Here is a 16,404-nt window from a genome sequence, read left to right as displayed (position 1 = left end):
GAGAAAGAACCGCCATCTTGTAGAAACGACTCGCTCCCTCATGCACCACATGAATGTTCCCAAAACCTTTTGGAGCAATGCAATGCTCACCTCTTATTTCTTAATTAATCGGATGCCCACGTCTATCCTTGATGGTCGTTCTCCTTTTAGTGTCTTATTCCCCAACATGTCTCCATTTCCGCTTTCTCCTCGGGTATTTGGGTGTGTTTGCTTCATTCATAATCTGGGTCCCGGGACTGACAAGTTAGATGCACGTTCCTTGAAATGTATCTTCCTTGGCTATTCCCGAACTCAAAAAGGGTACAAGTGTTATCATCCCAGTTCTCGTCGTTCCTTGGTATGTGTTGATGTTACATTCTTCGAGTCTACTCTGTTCTTCGTGGAGTCTGGTGCTGCTGCTTCCTCCACATCACCACCTCCTCTTCCTCTCCCTGTGGCTGATCCACCTCCTCTGGTTCCGGTCATGCCTACGTCCTTGCCTCCGGTGCCACCGTCGGTTGACCGTCCACCCATCCGTCACGTGTATACACATCGCCCGCGTGTACCAACTGCAGCTCCTCCAGCTTCATCACCGTTGACAGATCCAGCTCCAGCCTCCGACACCAGCCTCCGACCTGGATCTTCCTATTGCCTTCTGGAAAAGTAAACGTACTTGCACCCTTCACCCTATTTCCAATTTTGTTTCACTTACCCACCTCTCCGCCTCCCATCGCCAGTTCATCTCTTTGTTGTCCTCCGTGGTTGTTCCTAAGGATGTCCAGGAAGCCCTTGCCTCTCCAGAGTGGTGTCGTGCTATGTAAGAAGAGCTCTCTGCTCTGCATCATAATCACACTTGGGATCTCACCGCTCTTCCTCCTGGGAAGCAGGCTGTCGGCTGTAAGTGGGTGTATAGTGTTAAGTATTTGCCAGATGGTCGTGTTGAGCGCCTGAAGACGCGGCTGGTTGCCAAAGGGTACTCCCAAACCTATGGCATTGACTACACAGAGACATTCTCCCCGGTTGCTAAGATAGGGTCAGTTCACGTCGTCATCTCCCTTGCAGCTATGTATGATTGGCCTCTCCATCAGCTAGATATCAAAAATGCCTTTTTGCATGGTGATTTGCTCGTGGAGGTCTACATGGAGCAACCACCAGGGTTTGTTGCTTAGGGGGAGGATGGTAAGGTATGCAGACTTAAGAAGGCTATTTATGGACTTAAACAGTCCCCTCGAGCATGGTTTGGTAGGTTCAGTGAGGTGGTCAAGAAGTTTGGTATGAAACAGTGCCAAGTTGATCACTCTGTCTTCAGTTTTGACTCTTCGGCAGGCAAAATAATATTGGTGGTGTATGTGGACGATATCGTTGTGACTGGGAATGATAAAATGGGCATTGACAGATTGAAGGCATTCCTACAGGACCACTTTCAGACAAAGGACCTTGGCAAGTTGAAATACTTTTTGGGCATAGAGGTAGCAAGATCTAAGCATGGCATTAATTTATGTCAGAGGAAATATGTGCTTGATTTACTGGAAGAAACAGGGTTGTTAGGTACTAAACCGGCTGAGACACCTATGGAAACAAATACAAGGCTGAGCAGTGATATAGGTGAAGTATTTGAAGACCCTGGCAGATACCGACGACTTGTAGGCAAACTAAACTATCTAACCATTACTCGGCCAGATATTTCATTTGCCGTTAGTGTGGTGAGTCAGTTCATGCAGAAACCTTTGGTCCCACATTGGAATGTAGTGCTAAGGATTGTGAGGTATCTGAAAGGAGCTCCTGGTCGTGGTTTGCTGTATAGGAGTGGTGGAAAACTGGTAGTAGAAGGATACACCGATGCTGATTGGGCAGGTTCTATGTCTGATAGATGATCTACCACAGGCTATTGCACCTTTCTGGGGGGTAACCTGGTAACGTGGAAAAGTAAGAAGCAAACAGTTGTGGCAAGAAGCAGTGCGGAAGTAGAATATAGGGCCATGGCGCATACTGCTTGTGAATTAGTGTGGCTGAGGAACCTTCTACAGGAGATAGGATATGACATCAGTACTCCAATGAAGCTCTATTGTGACAATCAGGCAGTGGTTCATATCTCTTCCAATCCGGTGATTCATGAAAGAACCAAGCACATCGAAGTTGTCTGTCATTTTGTGAGAGAGAAGGTGCTGAATGGGGTGATAGAAACTGCATATGTTAGTACGGGAAACCAGTGGGCAGACTTGTTTACAAAAGGCTTGAGTCGGGGGAGAGTGGACTACATATGTAACAAGCTGGGATTATATGATATATACTCACCAGCTTGAGGGGGAGTGTTAGCGGTGTTAGTGAAGGGGTATTTCAGTTTTTGTACTTGTTGAGAATGTTGATGTGTATTGTTATGTTAGTTCGAGTGTCTCTTACTTAAAGAAGGGCACTTAGGTCTTTTCCAATAAGTTAATAATATAATAACAGGTCTAGCCGAATCTAGGGATAACTTTTTTCTCTAATTCGAACCAGCCTTTCTCTCTTTTCTCTCTTTTCTCTCTTTTTCTTTCCTCTCCTACTTCTTGCTGTTTACATTACTTTACAGTCAACGAACAAGACAGAATTCTAGGGCAGGTCAAACTTCGACAGCTCTTAAACTCTCAGCCCTAAAAGATCAAAACTACTCATAGGGAAGGACCTCTTCCCTGATTGCTAAATACAGCATCACACGCTCTACTCAGATGGATCTCGGGATTAAAACCTTTTGTAAAACTTTTTCATAAAATAATATATTATAAATATAAATTCATTTTGCAAAGAGATTTCACCCACTTGGGTTCTTCATCTGGGAAACACATTAGACTTGTTACACCTTCACAAGGCTCCACTTCTGCTGCTACTTTGGCCCAATCAGGTACTAGCTAATCCTACTTTTTCTCCATTAGGCTCAGTTTGGGTAGAGTGCAAAACTATGTATATGGTATTTCTAAACCATGTATGCACTGTACATATTTATATTCGTACTCTTTCCAAACAGAACCTTAGCTTTCGTTGGGTCATTGACACGGGAGCCTCCAATCATATGATAGGTATCTAAACTACTTTTACCCAGTTTCATTCTATTTCTTCCAAGTATGTTCTATCATTTCTGCCACCAATCCAGCACCACCTTATGCTTCACAATCTGATAATCCCATAACCAAACAGTTGGGAGTTCTACACCAACATCAATGAGCTGTTACACTAAAAAAAGAACTGATCCTTGGTCCCATGGTCAAGAAAGAAATGAGAGAACCTTTGCCTTGTACAATTAGATCAAAAAGATAATTTTTGTGCTCTCAATCTATGGAAAATATTCTATGATAGCATGTTGTCTGCCATAGAAAAGAGTTAGAAAGGAGATAGAAGTTAAAAAGAGAAAAAGTTGAAGAGAGAACCATAAGTGGTAGCACCCACTCTGTTATTAGAGTGAACATAAAATAACATGATACTCTTGCGCCTAAAAGTACATATGTCATACATATTTCAACATACACATACCTCATACTTGTACTGTGCTCCTGATTGAAGATCCGTTTCAACTAAAGTAACACAAACAATATAAAATATGTTCAGAAACAGAAAATGCAGATAAATGATAAAAGAAGAGAGAGAATTAAGAATGAAAAGCTTACAATTCCCAGGATCAATATATGCAATAGAAACAAGAAATCCAGGACCCATGTATGAAAATAAGTTCTTCCAACTTTTTCTCTGCAAAGGTCAAATAAACAGTCCCATAAACTGACTATATCTCAATCAAATTTACAGCATTGGCTCCCATAATAATTACTAAATAAATTGAGAAATACTAAGGATACAAGTCTCTTTTCCCTGTACCACTTCTTTTGGTTGGTAGCAGTATAGTTTTATTATGATAAAGAATATTATGTTTAACAAGATTGCTTTTTTGCTAAGCTGGATAACACCTAGCCCCTCTCTTACATTCCAAATTCACATATAATTCTTCACTAGTTACCCCCAAAACAATTGTTCCCAATTTACCCTGTTGAAATTGTCTCTATTCTTTAAGTGTTTGGACAGATGGACAGATAAGTCTTTGAGTTTTGTTACAAGGACACTCTAGTCCTAAAATTATTGTAAACAGGGGCATAATTGTAAACACAATTTTACTAAAGTAAATAGTGAGGTCAACAGGCTAGGTATTTGACTTTTCTTTTTCTATTCCTGGACCTGTTTGACTCTCTCCTCTCTTTTGTATCTGTCTTTCTCTTTTATTTTCTCCTATAACTGAACCTATTCACATGGTATCAGAGCAAGCTTAAGGAAGATTTAAGAGTGCAATTAAGGCTATAGACATGACCACTTGATCTCTTGTTTTTCTTCTCTTATATTTCTTGAATTTCAGCAGGTAAGGCTTTTCTCCCAGTATTGGTTTCATTTGTTTATCGCCACATCTTGTGGTGTGGGGGTGGTGTGTTTGTGATTGAACACCATTTATCTCCAAACCCATAATTTCTTATCACTTCCACTATGATTGCACCAGTCATGGGCCTTCTCCAGATCAAGCTTACAAACTTTGCCCTTTTTACCAATTCTTTTCAACTCCTCGACACACTCATTAGCAATTAAAATCTGATCAATGATCTGCCTATATTTAACAAATGTCCCTTGATTTAGGGAGACAATGGAAGGAAGCACAAATCAGATCCTCCAAGAAAGCACCTTTGCAATTATTTTGTAAAGGTTGTTAACCAAGTTGATGGGTCTAAACTCTCTTGAGTGACTTGCATCCAATTTTTTATGGAAGAAAGCAATGAAAGTGGAATTCAACCTTGGATTTATCACCCCTCTCCCAAAAAAAAAACTCATTAAACACCCTCAAGATACCATCTTTTAGAATTTCCCAACAATCTTGATAAAAATCCATTGTAAATATACCCGGACATGGTGCTTTAGCTCTATCCATTAAAAAAACCACTTCCTTTATTTCCTCCAATTCAAAGCTCCTTTTTAACCATTCTTTGTGGTCTCCCGATAATCATTTCCAATCCAACCCTTCTAATCTTACACTTTCTTGCAGGGGACTTCTAAAAATATATTTGAAATGTTCCACAAAAGCTCCAACTAACTCATTTTTCTGGGTAATTGTTACACCCTCCAACAGTCCAACCTTAATGCCGCACTACTCTTTTGTATTGAGCTACCCTACAAGTGGCGAGCTGCCTATGGCGAGCTTCCTAGGGGGGAGCTATGCCGAGTTGCTTGTGGCAGGCTCTGCCGAGCTGCCTGTGGCGAGCTATGCCGAGTTGCCCAAGCTGCCCAGTTGTCAAGAGGCTGTACTTGGTTTGCATGAGGTGCTAGGTGTCACAATTTCACTGGAGGGCCAAATCCTCCCTCATCAGATCCCAATTGGAGCTAAGCGGAAAGCGGAACAAAACAAGTATTTCCCATCCCTTAAAACATAAGAATTATAATTTATAAATTGTTAAGCATAGGATTTTTTTTAATGAAATTTGAAAACTAGATAAAAGTACACAAAAAAAGAGCGTAGGGGTATTTCTGTCTTTATACTTGTATTAAAGTTGCTGATCTGTAATACTATGTTAGAACCAGTGCTCCTTACTTAAATAAGGGCACATATGTCTTTTCCATTATTTTAATAATAAAAGCACATGTCTGGCCGAATGGGAGTTAGGTTTTTTGACTTCCAGTTCGAACCAAACTTTCTCCTTTTCTCTCTCTCTTTCTTCCACCTTTCTACCTCTCTCTACGTGACTGATCTCAGACAAATAGAACTCCAAGGCAGGCCGAATCATAACATGGTATCAGAGCAACTCGAATCTGCCTAGATTTTTGTTTGCCTAGATTTCTATTCTCTACGCACCCAATCTAGGGTTTCTCTTGATTTTTCTGCATTCAACTGGAGATAAGGGAAAGGGCTGAAAAGGAGTGATCCCCCTCTCCCCTTGGAGGTTTCTATGCCTCCAGTCGTGTTTTGTGTGGTCAGTTGTTGTGGTTTCTAAGAAGCCCTCCCCTAATCGATGAAGAGAAGAGGGCCGATCTGTGTGGTGCGGTGGCTGTCTTGTGTGGGCTGATTTTCTGCTTGTGCGGTTGTTCCTTCAGTGATAAGGTAAGAGAATTCTATGCATGATTTCCGTTATGGATCAAATAGGAAGTATGTTTCAGATCATATGCTGGGGTTTCAGACAGTAGTGTGCTAGGGTTTATGCTGTTTTTGTGTATTTCGAAGGAAGAGTTGTGATCATATAGTGGTGAGATTTCAGGTAGCCGTAGGAGTAGGGTTTGTGGTGTAAAGAGTACAATTTTCAGCAACAACAAGTGCTGCAATCAGTGTGACGAGTGTGATCTAGTCGTGTGCAGTGTGCAGAATTCAGTGATAATAGAATTCAGCAAGTGTGTAGAATTAGTGATTACAGAATGGGAGATAACAGTGATTGTAAACCTAATGTGATGGTGCCTAAAGACTACCTGAATGTTCAGATGACCTTCATTAAACTAAATGGAGAGAATTATGTGCCTTGGGCTAAATCCGTCGAAGTCTTTCTGAAGGCAAAGAAGAAGGTAAAACACATAAGAAAGGAAAAACCCTCCACTGACTCTCACGAGTATGAAGACTGGGAGCAAGAGGATGCTCAGATCATCACATGGTTATGGAATAGTATGGACCCAGGATTAGTGTAAATTTCATGTTTCTTGACACTACCAAAGATGTGTGGGACCATGCGAAGAAATTGTATTCGGGTCAGGACAATACAACCAGAGTGTATCAGCTGTATCAGGAGTACTTTAATCTGCAATAGGGTAATCAGAGTCTTGAGGAATACTATGCCAGTATGAGAAACATACGTAATGAGTTGAATGTCTATCACCCTCTCACTTCTGATGTCAAAATTCAGCAACAACAAAGAGAACAGCTTGATGTGACTCGATTTTTGGTGGGATTGAAATCTGAATATGAACCAATACGGGCTCAGATACTAGGAGGATCAGCTCTCCCTTCTTTAGAAGAGGTATTTGCTCGACTCCGAAGGACTTCTATCGGATCTACTGAGAATTCTAATATCTCAGATAGATCTGCCTTTGCTGTGTCAAGAGGCCATGGTGCTAGAGGTGGAGCTAGGGGAGCTCAGTCTGGCCGTGGTGGTAGTAGTGGTTCGGTGTATGGCCGAAGTGGCAATGGTGGGCCTACTTATAATCGTGGTGGTGGTCGTACTGGGGGCAGAGATTCAGGGGGAGCCCGTGGTAGAGGATGTGGCTCAGGCCCGAGGAGGTAAACTCATTGTGGTATGGATGGACATACGATTAATTATGATCTACATGGTCCACCCTCAACCTGAGCCAATCATGTTGTGACTAGTGACACCAGTTCCAGTTTTAGACAGGAGAATCGTTCATCTGATCAGATACCTCCTACATCCACAGATGGTCTCGTGAAGGAGATGGTGTGTTCCCCGTGATGAATATGAGAGGTATATCCAATCCACATCACAGCAGAACACGGCTACTTTCGCTCACTCAGGTATGGCTTGTTTGGCATCCACACCTAATCCCTGGATCATTGACTCTGGAGCCTCCGATCACATGACTGGAACTCCAAGTGTGTTTTCTTTCCTATCTCATTGCTCAACATCACAATCTGTCACCCTTGCTAATGGTTCCACATCCTCAATTTGTGGTGTTGGTAATGTTGACCAGACCCTGTATCCCTATCCTCAGTTTTATATGTTCCTAAATTGCCTTTTAATCTTATGTCTGTTAGTAAGCTGACCAAATCACTTAATTGCTCCATCACTTTTTATCCTTCTATGTGTGTTTTTCAGGATCTCAAGACGGGGATGAAGATTGGAGGGCATGAAGCTGGTGGACTATATTACCTTGACGGTGGTGGAAAAACTTCAACAGCTCTCCAGTCATCCCTTTCTCCTCTCCAGTGGCAGTGTCGATTTGGTCATCCGTCGCTGAAAGTTTTGAAGTCTTTGGTTCCACCTTTGAGTCGACTTTCTGTTTTGGATTGTGAGTCGTGTCAGTTTGGGAAACACCATCGTGTTCCCTTTAGTTCTAGGGTTGATAACCGTGTGTTGAGTCCTTTTTCTTTGATTCACTCCGATGTTTGGGATCCTTATAAAGTGATGTCATATAATGGATATAGATATTTTGTCATTTTTGTAGATGATTTTTCAATGATGACGTGGCTCTATCTAATGAAAGAAAGAAGTGAATTGTTTACCATTTTTCAGAAATTTTATGCTGAGATCCGTAATCAATTTGGTATTCACTTTAAAGTTTTCCATTCTGATAATGGCCGTGAATATTTATCCTCATTATTTCAAGAATACCTGGACCAACACGGCATTATACATCAGACCTCGCGTACCTATACCCCACAACAAAATGGGGTGGCTGAGAGAAAGAATCGCCATCTCTTGGAAACAGCACGATCCCTCATGCATCACATGAATGTTCCCAAACCCTTTTGGAGTGATGTGGTGCTTACCTCTTGCTTTCTGATTAATCGGATGCCCACGTCCATCCTTGATGGTCATTCTCCGTTTACGATCTTGTTTCCCGCCTTGTCTTCGTTTCCCCTTACTCCTGGAGTATTTGGGTGCGTCCGCTTTGTCCATAACCTGGGTCCCGGGAACGACAACTTCGATGCCCGTTCTCTCAAGTGCATCTTCCTAGGCTATTCTCGGACCCAGAAAGGGTATAAGTGTTACCATCCAAGTTCTCGATGGTCCTTTGTGTGTGCTGATGTCACCATCTTTGAGTCTACTCCGTTCTTTTTGGGGTCCGGTGATGCTTTTTCCTCCTCGTCACCTCCTCCCATTCCACTTCTCGTTGCCGACCCTCTTCCCCTTGTTTCAGTCGTGACCAAATCCTTGCCTCCAGTGCCACCACCTGTTGAACACCCACCTCTCTATCACGTGTATACACATCGCCCATGTGTACCAGCTCCTACTCCTCCAGCTACATCACCGTCGACAGATCCGGCTCCAGACCCGAACCCAGCATCTGAGCTTGATCTTCCCATTGCCTTGTGGAAAGGTAAACGCACTTGCACCCTTCATCCTATTTCTAATTATGTTTCACTTACCCACCTTTCCGCCTCCCATCGCCAGTTTGTCACCTTGTTATCATCAGTTGTTGTCCCTAAGGATGTCCAGGAAGCCCTTGCCTCTCCAGGGTGGTGTCGTGCGATGGAAGAACTTTCAGCCCTTCATCATAATCATACCTAGGACGTCACCGTTCTTCCTCCTGGGAAGCAAGTTGTTGGTTGCAAATGGGTTTATACAGTTAAGTATCTGCTTGATGGTAGTGTTGAATGCCTGAAAGCGCGATTGGTTGCAAAAGGGTACTCCCAAACCTATGGTATTGACTACACAGAGACCTTCTCACCAATTGCTAAGATAGGGTCAGTTCGTGTTGTGATCTCTCTTGCAGCTATGTATGAGTGGCCGCTATATCAGCTTGATATCAAGAATGCCTTTTTGCATGGTGACTTACTCGAGGAGGTCTACATGGAGCAACCTCTAGGGTTTGTTGCTCAGGGGGAGGATGGTAAGGTGTGCAGACTAAGGAAGGCTATATATGGACTTAAACAATCTCCTCGAGCATGGTTTGGTAGGTTCAGTGAGGTGGTAAAGAAGTTTGGTATGAAACAGTGCCAAGTTGATCATTCTATATTCAGTCATGACTCTCCGGGAGGAAAAATACTATTGGTGGTATATGTAGATGATATTGTTGTTACCGGGAATGATAAGATGGGTATTGACAGGCTGAAGACTTATCTACAGGATCATTTTCAGACAAAGGATCTTGGTAAATTGAAATGTTTCTTGGGGATAGAGGTAGTGAGATCTAAGTATGGTATTAATCTGTGCTAGAGGAAATATGTGCTTGATATGCTGGAAGAAACAGGCTTGTTGGGTGCTAAACCAACTGAAACACCTATGGACACAAATACTAGGCTAAGCAGTGATATGGGTGAAGTGTTTGAAGACCCTGGCAGATACAGACGACTTGTAGGTAAACTGAACTACCTAACCATTACTAGGCCAGACATCTCATTTTTGGTTAGTGTGGTAAGTCAGTTCATGCAAAAACCTCTGATTCCTCATTCGAATGCAGTTCTGAGAATTGTGAGGTATTTAAAAGGGGCTCCGGGTCGCGGTTTGATATACAAAAGTGGCAGAAAACTTGAAATAGATGGGTATTCTGATGCTGACTGGGCCGATTCTATGTCTGATAGGCGGTCTACCACAGGCTATTGCACTTTCCTGGGGGTAACCTGGTGACATGAAAAAGTAAGAAGCAGACAGTCGTAGCCAGAAGTAGTGCAAAAGCAAAATATAGGGCTATGGTGCATACTGCTTATGAATTAATGTGGCTAAGGAACCTTCTACAGGAAGTAGGGTACAACATCAAAACTCCAATGAAGCTCTATTGTGACAATCAGGCTGCAGTTCATATTTCTTCTAATCCGGTGTTTCATGAAAGAACCAAGCACATTGAGGTTGATTGTCACTTTGTGAGGGATAAGGTGCTGAATGGAGAGCTAGTCGGGGAAGAGTGGACTACATATGTAACAAGCTGGGATTATATGATATATACTCACCAGCTTGAGGGGGAGTGTTAGCGCAGGGGTATTTCTGTCTTTATACTTATATTAAGGTTGTTGATCTGTAATACTATGTTAGAACCAGTGATCCTTACTTAAATAAGGTTGTTGATCTGTCTTTATACTTATATTAAGGTTGTTAATCTGTAATACTATGTTAGAACCAGTGCTCCTTACTTAAATAAGGGCACATATGTCTTTTCCATTATTTTAATAATAAAAGCACATGTCTGGCCGAATGGGAGTTAGGTTTTTTTACTTCCAGTTCGAACCAGACTTTCTCCTTTTCTCTCTCTCTTTCTTCCACCTTTCTACCTCTCTCTACGTGACTGATCTCAGACAAATAGAACTCCAAGGCAAGCCGAATCATAACACTATATAATATGATGATACAATTTTATAATTTCTATTTAATTAAGAAACAAAAATTGATATATCCATAAACCCATACAATTTTATGTCAAAATTTTAATTTTTATTTTTTAAAATAAAAATAAATAGAAAATAACCATTTGAATACCAAAAGACTTATCAATTTCATTCTTATTAATGATTTCTATTTTAGGGAGAGCTCGATGATTAAATTCTTTCATTGTAGCCTCTTAGAAGCAAGAAATATGAATTTAAATGTGAACTATGAGGTGTGAATATGATAGTTAGATACTTGGATAAATTTGAATGTGTTCCTATATATTGATTATGATGTATTTCTTGATAAAGCCCACTAGAATATATTATTCTTATGTATGTATACCTCATTGAGGCCTTCTATTTAGTGTCATCGATGTATTTTTATGATTTATTGAAGTATCTATATTGTTTCCATTTGTATCCACATGTCTCTTGATTTTTCTCTGATACGCATGTGTATCCAAGGCATATCCTGATACGCTGCTTAAAATTGCCTTTCCAATACACTTTGTGTTTCCAGTACTTCGAACCTTGCCTAAAAGAAGATTGATTTGGAAAGAATACTGATTGAGGTCAATGAAGTATTCAAAATACCTTCCAAGATTGAATTGTTTTTTTGGAGAGACTTATAATTTAAGAATTGTAGTGGAGGGAGAGGACCAGATGTTTCTCAAAGCATCATTTCCATCAAAGATGAAAGAGGGCAGATCTGGTAAATTGAGGAGGAAAGGGTTAGAGAAAGATAGAGGAGTTCAGATGCAAATTGGAAGATGAACAGTCGAGAGACCAGTAAGAATATGAGTTGTCATTAAGCAGGGGTGAAATGGTAATTTTTTACCAAGGTGATGGATGCCATTTTAGTAGCATATGAATATGGAGCTTGTGAGTGGGATCCACTTTCAAAAGAGAAAGGGGAAACATGATAAAAGTTGTTTCCTCGAAGGTGTTGAGAGTTAATTTAAGAAGGGTTAAAAGTGGAAAAGAATTTAAGAAGCTTAAGAAGATAAGAGGTCAATTTAAAAAATCAGGCGAGAAGGATGATTGGGTTTGGGTAGTCACCAAGTTGAAGAAAACAAATGAGAAGCCTGATCCAGACACTCAGGTTGAGAAGATCTGGAAAGGGGTTGAAGACCATTCTGATTTATGTGAAGGAGTTTTTGTTTCTCTTGAGCCTTCAGGGAGGAGGGGCCCAAGGGATAAGGGCAGAAAGGTAACTCTCAGCCAAGTGAATGAGGGGGACGGCATAGTGGTAGGGGAAGTAGATGGGGCATTCGAGAGGTCGACAAACAGAGAAGTTGAGTTCTTCTCAGGGAGGGCAAGACAGGTGGAAAAGGGGAAGTCAGGATCTCAATCAATGGTTTATTTGCTAAAAGCGGTTCTACGATGGTTGTGGAGGACAAAGAGGGGATGGAGGATTGGGAGAGGCTGCTGGAAGTGTAGATGTGGAGGATGAAGAGTTTGTTTCAACTAAGAAGATTGGGGTGGTGGAAAACTTAAAAGTGGAAGCTACTGTTGGCATCTGTAACCACTGAATTCCAAGCACAACATCTGCACCTGAGATGGGAAGGAGATGGAGATCAACATCAAAACAAAAACCTTGAATCAATAGAGGAATCGTCGTGCACTTGCCATTACAACGGAGTTGTTCACCATTACCTACAGTTACTGGAAAAAATGGCGATGGAGTGACAGGAAGATGAAGATGTTTAGCTACCCATGAATGCAGAAAATTATGGGTGTTGCCTGTGTCAATGAGAATAGAAACTGAGTGGCCATGAATGGTAGCAAGCAATCGCAGAGTTCGGGGTGAATCACTGCCGTGAAGTGCATGAAAAGAAATCTCCGGTGAGGGAACTGAAGAGTCATCCGTCGGGGTGCCATCTGATGGTCCATAATCAGGAGGGCCATCGTCATCGTCAGTCAGCAATAGGAGTAATTGGGGTTTTTGGAACCAATGGCCAGCACGGAATTTTTCGTCACAATTAAAGCACAATCCCTGGGCACATCGTACCTGCTGTTCTGCCAGAGTTAAGCGGTGGATATTGGGTCATAATTTCAGTGCTGGGGGAGGGAGGGAGAGCAGAGGTGGTTTAGGGCTAGAAGGTGGTAAGAGGATGATCAAAGGAGGTGGAGGGAAAGGAATGGTGGTGGTGGGGCGGATGGTTTGATGTCTGAAAGAGGAGGGAGTGCAGTCAATGGCAAGTTTATCCTCCACAAGCTTGGCTAGGCTGATGGCAGAGGAAATGGTCGATGGTTTCATGATGGCTAGTTCACGTTGGAGGTTAGGTTTGAGGCCCAAAATGAAACAATTAAGGATGGTTTCAGGGCTGAGGCTGTCAATGCGATTGCATATCGTTTCGAATTGCGATTGATAATTGGTGACAGAAGAGGTTTGTTGCAATTTGAACAGGGTGGCTTGGTGGTTAACGAAGGAGGAGGGTCCAAACCTTTCTTTGATGGCAGAGGTGAGGTGTGTCAAAGAAGACAATTGCAGGTTCCAATGCATCCACTGGAACCAGCTCAATGCTTGTCCAGTCATGTAGAAGGAGGCTATATCTAGTCGTTGCTCATCAGGTGTGCGGTGAAAATTGAAATACCGCTCAGCCTGGAATTTCCAATCATGTGGACTTGTGCCGTCAAAATGGGAGATCTCACAGCAAAGGGGACAAACAGTGATGGTCGGAGATGAAGACGAAGCGGCTGGTGAGGACGAAAGTGGTGAAGCGACATCAATGGTTGTCTTATCTGAGTAGAGGAGGGTCATTTGACGGACCAGCTCACTAAGGGTGGATTGAATGTTGTCTAGCTTGGTCTGATGTGCATCATGTGAAGCACGAAGATCATCAATGGCTTCCTCTAGTCTGGTTTGGTGGCAGGTGTGAACTCCGGTGGTGATGTGGTCGGCCATGGGGAGGAATGAGAAGGCAATGAAAGCACCAAAATGATAGGATCAACATGTACTCCACTGCGAGCATGAAGAGAGCTCCAGAAAAATTGAGAGAGAGAGAAGAGAGATTGGGTGAATTTCTTCTTGTTTTCATCCTTCCCCAGCACCGTCTACTTACAACAGAGCCTCAACCAGATTCGGTTACAACTAACAAAAAAGGACAGAAGATAACAAACTCCTAACAGACTATAACAGACCACTAAGAGATTATTCTCTGAATAGTGCGGTTTGATGATTGCTCTCTTGGGTCGTTGCAATATTGACTGACCAGCCCCTGAATTCTTATCACTTACTTTCCATATTAACATGACTTCCATCCACCTCTATGAAGATGACAACATCCCTTGTTCCATAAAAACCTTTAGTGCCCATTCACCACCCTTAACTCCACCACCCATCTCCCTCAAACTACTCCATAGTCCAAACGCGCCTACTCTCTCAAAAAATACTTGTTAGTCTCTCTAGATGGGATTTTAGAACTTTTACTTCTTTCTTTCTTCTCTGGTCCCAAGAACATTTTAATATAATATTCTTCCCCTCTTACAAAGAATAATGTCAATTTCTTGCTAACCTCAACTTCTCTTTCAACCACCCTGTTTAAATTTGATACCCCATCAATCTTAAAAATTCCATCAACTGTAATATATCTTCTCCATCCTCATTCTCCACTACTTCCTCAGCACTTTTCAGATCTTCTTCATACTCACTAGCCAGAACATCCAACTTTTTTTTGTAATTGGTCGCACTCTATACCTACACTTAGAGATAATCTTCCATCACAAAAATCTGAACCTTATTCTCAGGAATTTCTGTAAAATATGTGGAATCAGCAATTACCTATTCTTGCTTGTAAGTCATAACTAATTATTCCCCCCTTCAGCAAAATCATCATCTTGTTATCAGCCACTATCAAACCAAAACCACAACTGCTGCCATTTTGTGATAAGGAAAACTGAGTTACCATCAGCATCATGCTCAGCTGAGACAAAAATTTTAGATTCCGAGTATACATGACCAATTTACCCAAGTCTAGATCAACTACCAATTTCCGGAATGCTGATAAAAAAAACTACCAATTTCTGGAAACATTATGGCCATTCTAAATCCATAAAAAAAGAGTCATCTATTATAAATACATTGAAACAACCAATCAAGAATCTATATGTAAGGAATCTGGCGAGATAAACTATACTTACATCTGGGACAATGATCTGATTAGTTTCCTCATTCTCAATCAGGGGTGCATTTGAAAAACTCTGGTTTCCTGTGCTTGTGATAAACTGAGCTTGACCAGATCTTGTTGACCCGGTGGCAGCCATCTCTACTTCTAATTTCGTCAAACAGAACTCTTCTGAGATTATGGTGAACAAAATGGAGTCAGAGAAGAAACCAAAAATAGAGAAACCCTTCCCCTTCAAGCTCTAATTAACTGAAAAGAAAATTCATGAAAGAAATTGAAAGAAACTCAACAATTGAACCAAAGAAAGCACAAAATATGCAATTGATGAAGAAACAACAAAAATTCCAGAATCAGAAACCAAAAACAGAATAACAACCTAAAACCACAACATTAAGAAAAACAAGAAAAGCAAAACGTTCATCTCATTACAACAGACTCGAACGAATGCGCGTCCAACCAAATCAAACCACCCATTTCATTAAAGAGATTACAGAGCCCACCAGTCCGTGAAAAAGGTTCGCGAAATTGACCTCAAACTAACGAGAATTCTCCATTACTGTGTCTCGTCGCTGCCCTTTACCAACCTCACCGAGAACTCCAGAACAGTGGCAGAAGTTCAGATAAGATCTTGGGTTCCGGACAAGCTTGTTTTACTTTATGCTATTTCTTCATTTTGCTTTCTCGATAGCAATGTGGTCTCTGCTCTGTCTCTGACTCAGAGTGGGGAGAAGCAGGAGAGGCCGAGAGGGAGAGGATGAGCCAGTCAAGCCGCCTTTATAGTTTACAATTTTACATGCACCGAATCAACACATGTGAGTGATGTGACATGTGGTAAGCATGATTCAGCCGATTGCATGCGCAACGGGATTAAAATAATGCGGCTCACAAATAAAATGACATTTTCATTTTTGAATAAATCCAGATAGCACGACAACAAGCGGGGTAGTGCGCCCCCAATAGTCACTAAACAAATAGAGGAAAGAGAAGGGGAAGGAAAGATAAAGTAAAAAGATATGAACTCCGAAGTAGCAATCTGGGCTTCGCGAGCAATTCTGCGGTCTGGTTTGTAGATGTAAAGGTGTTTTTCATCCTCATGCAGTTCTCGATTGTAATTTTCATCTTCTAAGGGGGCTTCTTCGTCTTCTAGTTTAAGTACGAAATTATCAATTTTGAATCTCCTTCAATAATGATTGAAAATTGACAGAACTTTAATATCATCTTAATGGCCTCCCAGGTTGTTCATGCTTCAGTTTGATTGATTGTACAACATCCAATCTTGAC

General features: G+C 41.6%; 1 protein-coding gene across 2 annotated transcripts in view; it reads right to left on the bottom strand.

Moving 5' to 3' along the window:
- Positions 1-16,183, bottom strand: part of LOC104598332 (metal transporter Nramp1-like) — a 79,686-nt gene extending 63,503 nt beyond the window's left edge. The window contains exons 1-4 of one of the 2 annotated variants that reach the window (XM_010260352.3): positions 15,654-16,183; positions 15,140-15,294; positions 3,618-3,696; positions 3,484-3,524 (exon numbers count right to left, since the gene is read on the bottom strand). In XM_010260352.3, the coding sequence (XP_010258654.1) occupies positions 3,484-3,524; positions 3,618-3,696; positions 15,140-15,262 (243 nt within the window). In that variant the 5' untranslated portion in view covers positions 15,263-15,294; positions 15,654-16,183. Of the gene's footprint in view, positions 1-3,483; positions 3,525-3,617; positions 3,697-15,139; positions 15,295-15,623 lie in introns of both variants that reach the window. The other variant, XM_010260353.3, reaches the window with a different exon arrangement.
- Positions 16,184-16,404: the final 221 nt, after the last annotated feature.

The sequence above is a fragment of the Nelumbo nucifera genome, chromosome 7 (genome assembly GCF_055504915.1).
Source record: "Nelumbo nucifera cultivar China Antique chromosome 7, China Antique-T2T, whole genome shotgun sequence".
Taxonomy (NCBI): domain Eukaryota; kingdom Viridiplantae; phylum Streptophyta; class Magnoliopsida; order Proteales; family Nelumbonaceae; genus Nelumbo; species Nelumbo nucifera.
Note: the sequence above shows the minus strand (reverse complement) of the source record. Positions and strands in the feature narration are given on the sequence as shown.